Source organism: Mercenaria mercenaria, chromosome 2 (assembly GCF_021730395.1).
Source record: "Mercenaria mercenaria strain notata chromosome 2, MADL_Memer_1, whole genome shotgun sequence".
Taxonomy (NCBI): domain Eukaryota; kingdom Metazoa; phylum Mollusca; class Bivalvia; order Venerida; family Veneridae; genus Mercenaria; species Mercenaria mercenaria.
This window is the reverse complement of record NC_069362.1, coordinates 90,161,210-90,174,259: the sequence shown is the minus strand read 5'-3', so window position 1 is coordinate 90,174,259 and position 13,050 is coordinate 90,161,210. Positions and strand designations below refer to the sequence as shown.

The 13,050-nt window shown below is 34.8% G+C and overlaps 1 protein-coding gene across 11 annotated transcripts in view; it reads right to left on the bottom strand.

Annotated features, from left to right (window-relative positions):
• LOC128555273 (coiled-coil domain-containing protein 154-like) overlaps positions 1 to 13,050 on the bottom strand; it is a 91,380-nt gene that overhangs the window by 75,680 nt on the left and 2,650 nt on the right. For 2 of the 11 annotated variants that reach the window (XM_053537183.1, XM_053537179.1), the window contains exon 1: positions 9,692 to 10,325. The exons of 1 other annotated variant lie outside the window; for it this stretch is intronic. In XM_053537183.1, the coding sequence (XP_053393158.1) occupies positions 9,692 to 9,765 (74 nt within the window). In that variant the 5' untranslated portion in view covers positions 9,766 to 10,325. Of the gene's footprint in view, positions 1 to 9,691; positions 10,332 to 13,050 lie in introns of those variants that run through there. 8 more of the 11 variants (XM_053537177.1, XM_053537176.1, XM_053537185.1 and 5 more) reach the window with 8 other exon arrangements.

The following is a 13,050-nucleotide window of genomic DNA, read 5'->3' as shown; positions in this document are numbered from 1 at the left end:
ATAGGGATCATCTACTTGGCATGTCCAGTCATCCCGCTAAATTTCAACACTCTTGGCCTAGTGGTTCTCAAGTCACTGTTCAGGCTCCTGTGACCTTGACCTTTGATCAAGTGACCTCAAAATAAATAGGGGTCATCTACTCTGTATGTCCAATCATCCTATTAAGTTTCAACATTGTAGGTCAAGTGGTTCTCAAGTTATTTCCAAAAAATGATTTTACATGAACAGGCCACTGTGACCTTGACCTTTAATTGACTGACTCCAAAATCAATAGGGGTCATCTAATCTGCATGTTCAATCATCCTATAAAATTTCAACATTCTGGGTCAAGTGGTTCTCAAGTTATTGATCGGAACTGGTTATCAATGTTCAGGCCCCTGTGACCTTGACCTTTAACAGAGTGACCCCAAAAACAATAGTGGTCATTTACTCTGTATGAACAATCATCCTATGAAGTTTCAACATTCTGGGTCGAGAGGTTCTCAAGTTATTGATTGGAAATGGTTTTCCATGTTCAGGCCCCTGTGGCCTTGACCTTTAACAGAGTGACCCCAAAATCGTTAGGGGTCATCTACTCTGCATGACCAATCATCCTATGAAGTTTCATCATTCTGGGTCAAGTGGTTCTAAAGTTACTGACCGGAAATGGTTTTCAATGTTCAGGCCCCTGTGGCCTTGACCTTTCACAGAGTGACCCCAAAATCGTTAGGGGTCATCTACTCTGCATGACCAATCATCCTATTAAGTTTCAACATTCTGGGTCAAGTGGTTCTCAAGTTACTGACCGGAAATGGTTTTCAATGTTCAGGCCCCTGTGACCTTGACCTTTAATGGATTGACCCCAAAATCGATAGGGGTCATCTACTTTGCATGTACAATCATTCTATGAAGTTTCAACATTCTGGGTGAAGTGGTTCTCCAGTTATTTATCGGAAATGGTTTTCCATGTTCAGGCCCCTGTGACCTTGACCTTTAACAGAGTGACCCCAAAAACAATAGCGGTCATTTACTCTGTATGAACAATCATCCTATGAAGTTTCAACATTCTGGGTCGAGAAGTTCTCAAGTTATTGATTGGAAATGGTTTTCCATGTTCAGGCCCCTGTGGCCTTGACCTTTAACAGAGTGACCCCAAAATCGTTAGAGGTCATCTACTCTGCATGACCAATCATCCTATGAAGTTTCATCATTCTGGGTCAGTGGTTCTCAAGTTACTGACCGGAAATGGTTTTCAATGTTCAGGCCCCTGTGGCCTTGACCTTTCACAGAGTGACCCCAAAATCGTTAGGGGTCATCTACTCTGCATGACCAATCATCCTATTAAGTTTCAACATTCTGGGTCAAGTGGTTCTCAAGTTACTGACCCGAAATGGTTTTCAATGTTCAGGCCCCTGTGACCTTGACCTTTAATGGAGTGACCCCAAAATCGATAGGGGTCATCTACTTTGCATGTACAATCATCCTATGAAGTTTCAACATTCTGGGTGAAGTGGTTCTCCAGTTATTTATCGGAAATGGTTTTCCATGTTCAGGCCCCTGTGACCTTGACCTTTGATGGAGTGACCCCAAAATCGATATGGGTCATCTACTCTTCATGATCAATCATCCTATGAAGTTTCAACATTCTGGGTCAAGTGGTTCTCCAGTTATTGATCGGAAATGGTTTTCAATGTTCAGGCCCCTGTGACCTTGACCTTTGACGGAGTGACCCCAAAATCAATAGGGGTCATCTACTCTTTATGACCAATCATCCTATGAAGTTTCAACATTCTGGGTCAAGTGGTTCTCTAGTTATTGATCGGAAATGGTTTTCAATGTTCAGGCCCCTGTGACCTTGACATTTGACGGAGTGACCCCAAAATCAATAGGGGTCATCTACTCTTCATGACCAATCATCCTATGAAGTTTCAACATTCTGGGTCAAGTGGTTCTCTAGTTATTGATAGGAAATGGTTTTCAATGTTCAGGCCCCTGTGACCTTGACCTTTGACAGAGTGACCCCAAAAACAATAGGGGTCGTCTACTCCAGCAGCCCTACAACCCTATAAAGTTTGAAGGTTCTAGGTCAAATGGTTCTCCAGTTATTGCTCGGAAATGAAGTGTGACGTACGGACGGACGGAAGGACGGACGGACAGACGGCAAAAACAATATGTCTCCTGGGGGAGACATAATTAATCATACTGAAGTTGAGTTAGAAGCAGTATTCTAACATGGCTTGATTTGATTTCCAGTTAAACAAAGAAGAAAATCAAGCTCTGTATATTCTGTGTTAAACAACGGTTGACGCGCACACTTGTAAGACAGCATTTCGACGTCAAATTGCCACATGACATCCAATATATTACTCCTCAGGTAAATGAAGTCCAACATGATATTTATTAAAATATGTCAACGAACATGTCAGAATGAAAACAATCAAGGCCTTCAATGATAAACTACTCGAAGGCCTTGATTATTTGTTAGTTATAATTTTACTGATATAAATTATTGTTAAATTGTCTATGAGGAGTCTACAGTACTTTGATGCAAAATATGTGAAATGGGGCCTACATCAGGAAAAAGGAAGGAAATCATTAGAAACGTTTTTTGTTTTGTATCCATAATCTTAAAGTAGCTCATTCATAATTTGAACAAATGAATAAAAAAAAATTGTTTTCATTTATCTCTACATATATTCATATTTATGCTATACACTGATTATTGAGAATTCTCTAAGGATAGCTTATATTGACTTTTGAACATTTTCTCCTACTTCAGAGTAAACAGTTACTGTGATGTGGTGGTTTATTTACACTTCTAGATATAATTGTCACATATCACAGGTAATGAAATGGAGTCAATGCCAGCCATGGCAGGAGACTCTAGCACGGAGGTAGTCTGCCTACTGACTAGATACTCTTTCACTTAATATAAAAAACTTAATCAAAAGATTTTGACAAAAATGAGACTTCTCAGTTTGACATTAAAGAAATGCACAGGAGAATGCAAGTAAGTAAAGTAAAGTAAAATGTTTGTTTATTATAGTGTCACCCCTACTGAAAGGGCCAGCCAAGCTGGCTTATGAGACACCTACATTATATTATTAGTATTACATTGAACAACATTACTTCCCGATTCCTGTTTTTTAATGCCAGGCACCTGAGGCAGGTAGGCAATCGGTAACCATTACTTAACTAGCTGGCGGCTCACCAACCGGTCTCTCTTCAGTAACAATTTGAAGACCCGCCTGACAGGGCTCAAACCTTCGACCTCTCGATTGCCGGGCAGGTGCCTTATCCATTAGGCCACCACAGCTTGGCAAGTACATAGATGATATTAATATCCAAATTTCTTAAAAGGACCAACCCACACATTTTAGGTGAAAAAATAATTTATCTCAAAAATCCATAAATGGTACAAACTTATTGATGTGAGATTTTTGCAAGATATTCTTATAAATAACCAAAAATATTGTGCAGTGTTGTTCTTGATGTGATAAATATGAACAACTGTGGAAATCCAGTGAAGAATAACAAGGATACAGCGAAAAAGCCAGTCTGAAATTCCAACTGCAAATCAGCATAAGTCATGAAATATTATTGTCTTATATGATGTGGATAAAAAGAGGAACATCTATATATTTTGAACTAAAACTATTGTCAGTTAAATCACAGACATGTAGGGAAAGCACATAAATATTTCAAGCTGTAGTTAAATGGGACATATTTAAGTCAACAAATAAGTAGGCTAGAGTAATGGACCTTGCCAACTTTGCTGTATGTAATGATGATCAGGAAAATAAATTAAGACCATCCAGAGATAATTAATACAGACATGAAAGAGCATACAAAAAACTGAACTTTTTCACTAAAAAGGGGGCATAACCCATACAATATTGGATCCACTTGTTTTGAACTTTACCTTACACAATATGGGTGATAATAAGCAAATTTTCAGCAACTATTGCCAGACATTTTAGCTAAAAGGAACTGACTAGAATCAAATTCAGCCACTCAGAAGTCACTGAATCCAAAGAACAAACTTATTCTGTCCATTAAACCCTCAATATACAGACGCAAAATGAAGATTTTGTTTGTTTGTTATTGGTTTAGTACTGTTTTTCAGAAGTATTTCAGTTATGTAACAGCGGGCAGTTAACATTACCAGTGTTCCTGGATTCAGAACCAGTACAAACCTGTTCTCCACAAGTAACTACCAACTTCCCCACATAAATCAGCAGTGGAGGATGAATGATTTCAGACACAATGTCTTTTATCAAATTGTCACAGAGAATTAACAATATGCCTTCAAATGCCTGGGGATTGAACTCACAACCCTGTGAGCCAAATTAGATCTGAGCTCTTCTTATAGAGACAGGAATATACAAGAGCTGTCTCCATAGGACGACACATGCCCCCGATGGCACTTTGAATGAATAGTTATGGCCGATGTTAGAGTTTAGGACCTTTGACCTACGGACCTGGGTCTTGCGCGCGACAAGTCGTCTTACTGTGGTACACATTCATGCCCAATAATTTTAAAATCCATGCATGGATGACAAAGATATGGACTGGACACGAATGCACTATCATGAAAAATGACCTTTAACGTCTAAGTTTGACCTTGACCTTTGAGCTACGGACCTGGTCTTGCGTGACAGTCGTCTTACTGTGGTACACATTCATGCCAAGTTATTTGAAAATCCATCCATCATGACAAAGATATGGACCGGACACAATGCACATCATGAAACTACCTTTAACGTCTAATTGTGACCTTGACCTTTGAGCTACGGACCTGGGTCTTGCGCGCGACACGTCGTCTTACTGTGGTACACATTCATGCCAAGTTATTTGAAAATCCATCCATCAATGACAAAGATATGGACCGGACACGCCCATCAATGCACTATCCTTTAACGTCTAATTGTGACCTTGACCTTTGAGCTACAGACCTGGGTCTTGCGCGCGACACGTCGTCTTACTGTGGTACACATTCATGCCAAGTTATTTGAAAAGATATCTATCGATGACAAACATATGGACCGGACACGCCCATCAATGCACTATCCTTTATCATCTAAGTGTGACCTTGACCTTTGAGCTACGGACCTGGGTCTTGCGCGCAACACGTCGTCTTACTGTGGTACACATTCATGCCAAGTTATTTGAAAATCCATCCATCGATGACAAAGATATGGAACGGACATGAAAATTGCGGACTGACTGACAGACCGACAGACGGTTAAAAAACTATATGCCTCCCTTCGGGGGCATAAAAATGAAGAACCTGGAAGAGAAAGCAGTTTAAAGATCATTTCAAAATACACCTGAAACTAAATACTTCAGATTGCAAAGGACTTGCTCTTGTTTGTCTTAAATATATTTTATTGATTAAGCTATCAAAATTATCAGAAATTTTATACCTGGCCTTGAGATCCTAATATCAAAGATATACCCAAAGGTATACATTAACAGCTAGGTACAGATTTTGGTAAATTTAATTGAAAAGTGACAAAAATAGCTTAAATAAAGTGGCAACATATGAATGTAAATCATTAAGTCCGCTGTTAAAAGAAATTACAAAATTTGAAACAGACATATCAAAATATATTTAAAAAGGAAAACGCTATTGAATAAAGTTTCACAATTTGTTGACATTGGGCCCATGCCAGATAGATAAATACAAGCCTATTATATATAGATAGATCTTCAATATTAAATATATATTATATCTGACTAAAGACATGTAACATTATTATTGTCTTGAAAATGATCTTCTATATAATTATATCCCAGTGTGAACTGAAATTTTCCTCCTGAAAGAGTTTTCCTTTGACATTCAAGAACATGAACTTGAAACTGACCAATGATAATGCTGCATTCTAAGACTAATCAAGGACAATGCAACTTAAAAAATCTATTAATTAGTTTATTGCATTTTGCACAATTAGGATATTATACAAAGGCAGAAAATTTGTCATTATTTTAAAGAGCATCTACCGCGCTTAATATATTACTAACATACTTACAGTTTAATTCCTCTTCAAATCTTCAGTAAAAAATCCTATTTATTACAAATCTCCTTGAACATTCCCTACCATTATACAAATGTATTTCTATAATAATATTAAGATATTGATATTATAAGTTCTTCTGACTCTTTGATCAAACAGCTGTCAATTTCTGCCAACATTATATAATGAATTTTTAATGAATATCGGTTAGTTAAAGCGGGATTCGGATAAACTACTCTTTCTTATGCTATAGGTTAGATTATTACCGTACCTCAAAATAGCTATAACTTTTCTTCTTTGGTTTTCTTTACTGTTTACCATTGACTGAATAAATAATTATAAAATTTCGATGGCCAGATCTTTAAATAGTTGTTCAATAAATTGTCATGGCATGACAAAAGCTCTTTCTCTTATCTTAAAACATTCAAGTTGAAAGTGGTCTTAGGTTAATGAAATATTGAACTTGAAATTAAAGCAGAGAGCTTGTATTACTCAGAGCAAACAAATTAAAGCACTTTCACTTGAACTAATGCAATGTAAAATAACACAGTGTAACCAACAGTAAACAAGTTCAACAATGGATCATTGATAAAATCAATGGATGGATGTGTTAGATTGTAATAATATCTATCACCAGTGTATATAAAACCAAACCCCTGTGTTAAGGTTTAGGAGTATATCACCAAAACACAGAAATATTTTATGAACGAACAACACCATTACCAATATTTTACCTGACCATTACATGTTCTGCCGTACTGTCCCGTACTGAAAATATTCTGAAAAAGTTGTCCCCCTTTGAAAACGAATGCCATTTGTAAAGAAATAAAAATAAACAATTGCTGAAAACTGTGTTCCACCTAGTTATGTGAAATTTCAACACTCGCACGCTATTACAAATGCATCAAAACAAACATGTGTAACAGTTCCTTGAAAATGGTGAGTTTTTAAAAGCGCTTGACTGTCTGGAAGTGGGGCCTGTTTAAACAGTTCTTTTTTCAGAATTCAATGCTTATATCAGTATACTGACACTTGTTTTGTAGAGTAATATAAGTAATATACACGCTATCATTACAAAAACAACAAAACAAGTGTCAGTATACTAAAACAAACATTGAATTCCGAAAAAAAGACTTCCTAAATGGGACCCACTTCCGGGCAGTTAAACGCCTTCAAAAACTCACCATTTTCAAAGAACTGTTACACATGTTAGTTTTGATTCATTTGCAATCACATGCAAGTGTTGAAATTTTACATAATTAAGTAGAACACAGTTTTCAGCAATTGTTTATTTTTATTTCTTTACAAATGGCATTCATTTTCAAAGGGGGACAACTTTTTCAGAATATTTTCAGTACGGGAGAGTAGGGCAGAACATGTTATGGTTAAGTAAAATATTGGTAACGATGTTATTCGTTTATAAAATATTTCTGTGTTTTGGTGATATACTCCTAAACCTTAAAAAAAACTCATATAATTATTATTTCTGTTGCAGTCTTCTATTATTGCACAGTACAACAATGTAATTTTGCATTATACGTAAATACTTTGCCATATATTAAAGAATTACTTTCAAACTATTATGATTAACTACGATAGAATGCCCATGGGCAACATGTCGAGCCTTGTATGACCTTGACCTTTAAGCTACCAATCTGGCTGTTGCACACGACACACCATGTCACTGAGGCAAACATACATGCCAAGTTATTAAAGAATCCTTTGATCCATTTGGATAAGTTACAGCCCGGAGAAACTTGGACGGACGGACGCACATACACCGAACCGCATAAGTAAATTTGGCATTCCTCAAATGGTTACAAAGCCGTGACTGTACTCATTTTGCGGAGAATTCTAAAATAACTTAGTTATTACAAGGTAATTGCCAATTGTAATTACCTTAACAATACAGCTCTAGATAGAAAATATACTAATGTGGCTTTAAGCTGAAAAAATCTTTATAACAATTCAAAAGCATTATAAAACAAACAAAAATTAATGCACATAAATTATAAATCAATGTTCTGTAAAATCATCTAATTTCGTGGGCATGAAATTTTGTGGTTTGGTCAAAAAGGAAATTTCGTGGGGATATGAATTCGTGGATTTCAACTTTTGAACATAAAATGAATGGGAATTTTACTTGCTTGTTGGGATTAAATTTCGTGGATTAACCCAACCACGAAATCGACGAAAATTAGTCCCCCATGAATATTAATGATTTCACAGTATACGCTTTTTAATCTAAATTGTGTTTCACAATGGTTTGAACTGTATCCATTTCTTTTCAGCTTTTGATATTGAACTATTACATATTTACTATATCAGACAAGTACAATCTCAAGTCCATCCATTTGGAGCACTCAGCCAAATTCCTTAAACAAATTATTTAATACATAAAAATTAATGAATTTTCATTAGCATTTAACAATGCTAACAGCAAATAGTTAATTGTGATGAGATTATCATATTCATTAAACTAAAATCTTATATATTTCTAGTACATGTGACCAAATGGCTTAAACAAATTTAAAGCTCGAGACTGACCAGAATAATTATGAACCAGTATAAATTTTGTCCACCTGTAATGCCCTCCAAAATTGCTACATTCAAAAAGGTACAATTAAGACAAACACCTTTAGACACCTGCTCCATGGTGAAAGTTTTGTAGTATGCAGATTGATTAAGTTATGCCGACCTTGAACTTCACTACAGTCTGACCAATATGCAATCCCAGCCTAGGGTTTTCTATAAGCTTCCTGTAGGACAAGTTTAATTTAAATATACCAATCAAAACTAATGTTATTGAGTGGAAACTGTTTTTCTTCTAATTTTAATAAAGTTACCTTGACCTTTTAATCAAATGAACCTAATGTAATCCCAAAGTTGGTATTACTATAAGTTACCTACTGCCCAGTTTCATTTCAATATCTCAACCCAATCTTAGTTATTGAATGGAAATGAAAATTTTGATGCTGTCCATCCATCCATCCATCAATCCAACATCCTGTCCCCCAAACAACATTGCCAGTTTAGTATTAAACCAATTTTTTAACTCTGAAAAGTCTCCATGGATAAAAATATTAATTTGACATGGCCATAAAGACACAAAACACAATAAATCTGTGAGTTATTTCCAACTGTGATACACACACAAACACACAAGTCACTGTGATCATGTCACTTTGTTACAAAATTTACCACATGAAGCGTCACATTAGATTTGTTCATGTGAAATATTCATATCTAAGTTGCAAGTAAACAGTAACTGTTGTTTGTCATGGTTTACTCCAAAATGTGCAGAAACTCTTATATCATTCGTAGTTTTAAAGTCTAGGAAATTGTCAACTATCAGGTATACAATAAAAATTCAAAATTTAAGAGTTTCTTAATTTTAAGGAAAAATATTATATTTTGTTTGTTCATAACGATCTATGTGTGAACCTGTCGCTTTAATAGCACTTTAAACATGTTTTGAATATCTTGTTTTTTTTGGGAAAACCATGTTTTCCTACAAAGTTGACACAATCTATGGTCATTATCATAATGAATGCTAAAGGGTCTATACAGTTATATTCTAAAATATTTCATACGTTAGGTCATGCAGTGCCAAAACACGTTTTTCAAACAATATAATGCAAGTTCTGTTGACGTTTCCGGTAAAATTTTGTTGACGCAGTGACATGTATACTTACCATGTATTCCGTGGTGTAAAAGACTGCGGGTCATGTAATTTCTTCCATAACACAGAATTGCCTGCCCTATCCATCACACTCGGGCACAACACTCGGACTTAGGTACGTTAGAACTAAAGTTAGACACACAATATAATTATCTTATTACGAAGTTAGTACAAAAATTATCAGTTAGCCACATCTTATCATTAGTTAAAATTGCTGCAACTGTTTTTGTTCACAACTAAAGCCATCCTGATTTAATTATTGTAATATTTATGTCATGCAATATCCAAAATAACAAACTTTTTTGGTTATATATGAAAATCACTCCTTTAAACCAATGAGTTGCACTTTACATCATAAATAAACAACACTCTTCCACAATAAATTCACAAAGTTTCTGTCCTTTTCATTCATTTATTTTCGCTTTTAAAATTTATCCAAGTTTTATTGTTCAGTTCAATGTTTTTCATGTTTATAAGGTCACAAAACATAAACCGGATTAAGTTTTCCAATATTATAGCTTCTTTTAGCAGGTATCATTTTTCATTTCTCAACAATTCAACATATCACCGGAGTGATTTTAAACACCCATGAAATGAAGAGAAATTATGCAGCATGCTTCCTGCATATATTAATACCACTTCTGCATATTTTGTCCAGAGTTTCTTCACATAATATGTAGAGATAGAGAATAATATCTTTATCAATTATCAATAGTAACGCATACCTTCCGCACTGTGAGTGTCTTTGATTTATGACAACCATCCCAGGCGTCAATCGATAGACAAAAATCCAACTTAAGTCAGAGATCAATATGAAGTGACCAGGCTGATTTTTTTGTTTTTGTGAAGAAGTAAAGATTTGTTTGACTTAGAAAGGTTTTTATTTACAAATCCAATGTTTCAGCTTTTCATAGACAAACAGATAACATTCAGTAAATCAATGCCTCTTTCAGAAAATATTATCAATGAAAACAGCGAGGCACAATACACTATGGTTGCCAATAACAAGGAAAATTTAGAGGAACTGGTGAAATAAAAGCTGTTTCTTAAGGTATTTTTATTTTAGAATGTGTCCACAATTTTCAGGTAATATTTACTATGATTTTCACAGTTCTAACTTACAGATGAATCATCTTTTTTTCTTGATTTGGAACTTATTTCATAATGAAACACTAATTTTTTATATGTATGCAGTTAATTTTCTGACTGCTAAGGCATATGAAAAATTCTATAAATTATCACATGACCATTATAAATACAGATTTAAATGTAGCTAGGTAGATCCTGAAATATTTCCCTTACACCTTTTTATTTTTTCATTTTAAGATAAAGACCACTGTGTATTTTACTTGTATTAACAAATAATGACTTTCTTTTAATGGAAAAGAACAATTTCTTCTTTGTATATGTTTGATGTTTGCAAGAATTAGCCCAAGATCTTATTCTAAAACAAGGTGTTGGTGATTCAGATAAAACCTGAAACGTAAAATTAATATTATAAGCTGAACGAGACTCACAGAAATCTTTGAAAAAAGCAACATCTGGAAGGGGCACTATCAGTAGCAACGTTGATCAGGTAAGCAAAAACAAACAATATTTCATTATTAAATCAAACAATTTTTTTTTCAGACCATAGTTCTGATACAGGTGAATAAATGTGTAAGGATGGTGTTTTTCATACAGCCTCCATTTGATGTTTTTTATAATATGAAATATTAATGTCTTGTTGACAGCACTGACATGTTCCATTCCATTTAACATATCACCTGACCTACTTGAGTAAAAAGTCCATTTAATGTGTATCATACACAAGACATTATAACATAGACTACCAACAGTACGGTACAGTGCAATAATTGTTAAAACTCTTCATTACAAGTTGCATTTATTGTTTTATCTTTACTAAAAAATGTAAATATACACCATTTTTAAAGCCTAATAATAAATGTCCCCAACCTCTTCGGCAAAATATAATGCCACTCAGGGTGTTAATAAGAGAATATATAGTATAAGGGAAATTGTTGAGTTGTTCAAAAGTAACATCACTGTTGTTTACTTATCTATTATAAAGTAGCACTATTATATATATTACACAAAGGTCTAAATCCGGCTACCCTTATCAGATGTACTGTATATAAATCTGGCAACCCTTATCAGATGTATATATCTGACAGGAACCAAATTCATTATAACAGTATTTCAAGCCTTTACATGCCATGACTTTAATGCTTTTCAAATCATGCAATCATGAGAGGATGATTTTTTGTTAATTTCATGATTGCTCTAGATTGCTCAGGCCATAAATTAAATATCATGACCCCTCCCACTTCTTCCCCACAAAAAATTTAAACATTTCCTTCAAAAAGAATTTGAAAAAAAAAATCTTTGCCTTAATGGTGTATGTGGACTGCAGGATGGGAAACGAAGAATCTTTAAGATAGATGAATAGTGATGCAAACAAAACCTTTCAATAATGAATGAGGAGACTGAAATTGTTAAATATATCAATATTTCATTCAAATATTTTGTTCCAAATCATTAAACATTTCAACCAGTAATAATATGTCTGAGTACAATTTACATAAATGGACACAGTGGAAAAGTGCTTGTTTGAGCATTTTAAAATGTCTCAACCATCTGGACTTGCCTGAGCAATTCTATGAGTCTGGCCATTTTTTCCTTAGTAAGGAAAGTATATTTTATAATATTGCATATAAAAAAAAAATATAAAAAAATTTGTAACTATGTCAAGGGCCATAACTCTGGTTCTACTGAATGAAACCCCAAATAAAATCCCAGGTGTACAACTTGACATACTGAATAATAAAATGCCGTATGGTGTTTGGTAACCTTAGATAACCATCGACCACATCAAAAAAAGTTTTGGTGGGCACAAGAAGTCACTTAAAACTGCCCGGGAAGGTGTACAAGGTTAGGGAAAATGTCCCCTAATATGAGTATGTTTTTTTAGTGACTAATGACTTTGTTATAATTAACCCTTAGCCTGCTGCAGGCGAATTTAACAGCCTATGCAAACAACTTGGAACCAGATCAGACGCCGATTAAATCGGCGTCTGATCAGGTTCCAAGCTGTTTGCTACTCTGACAATATTTCTTCCAATTTTGGAGCAAATTGAATGAACTTTACAATTTTAGCAGACGACATTTCCAGCAGACGACAATTTATCTAGCATGCTAAAGGTTAACTGTTCTCTCAGCTGTTAATGTTCTTTTACCTGTACCGGTAATTAATTTGGCTTCAGCTGAAGCACAGACGTCCAATATTCTTTTTAATGAAAACTGCAGCTTGAACTCATTACTCAAAATTACTTCCAATCATACTAGAACTTTAGTCGATTGTCTGAAGATTTT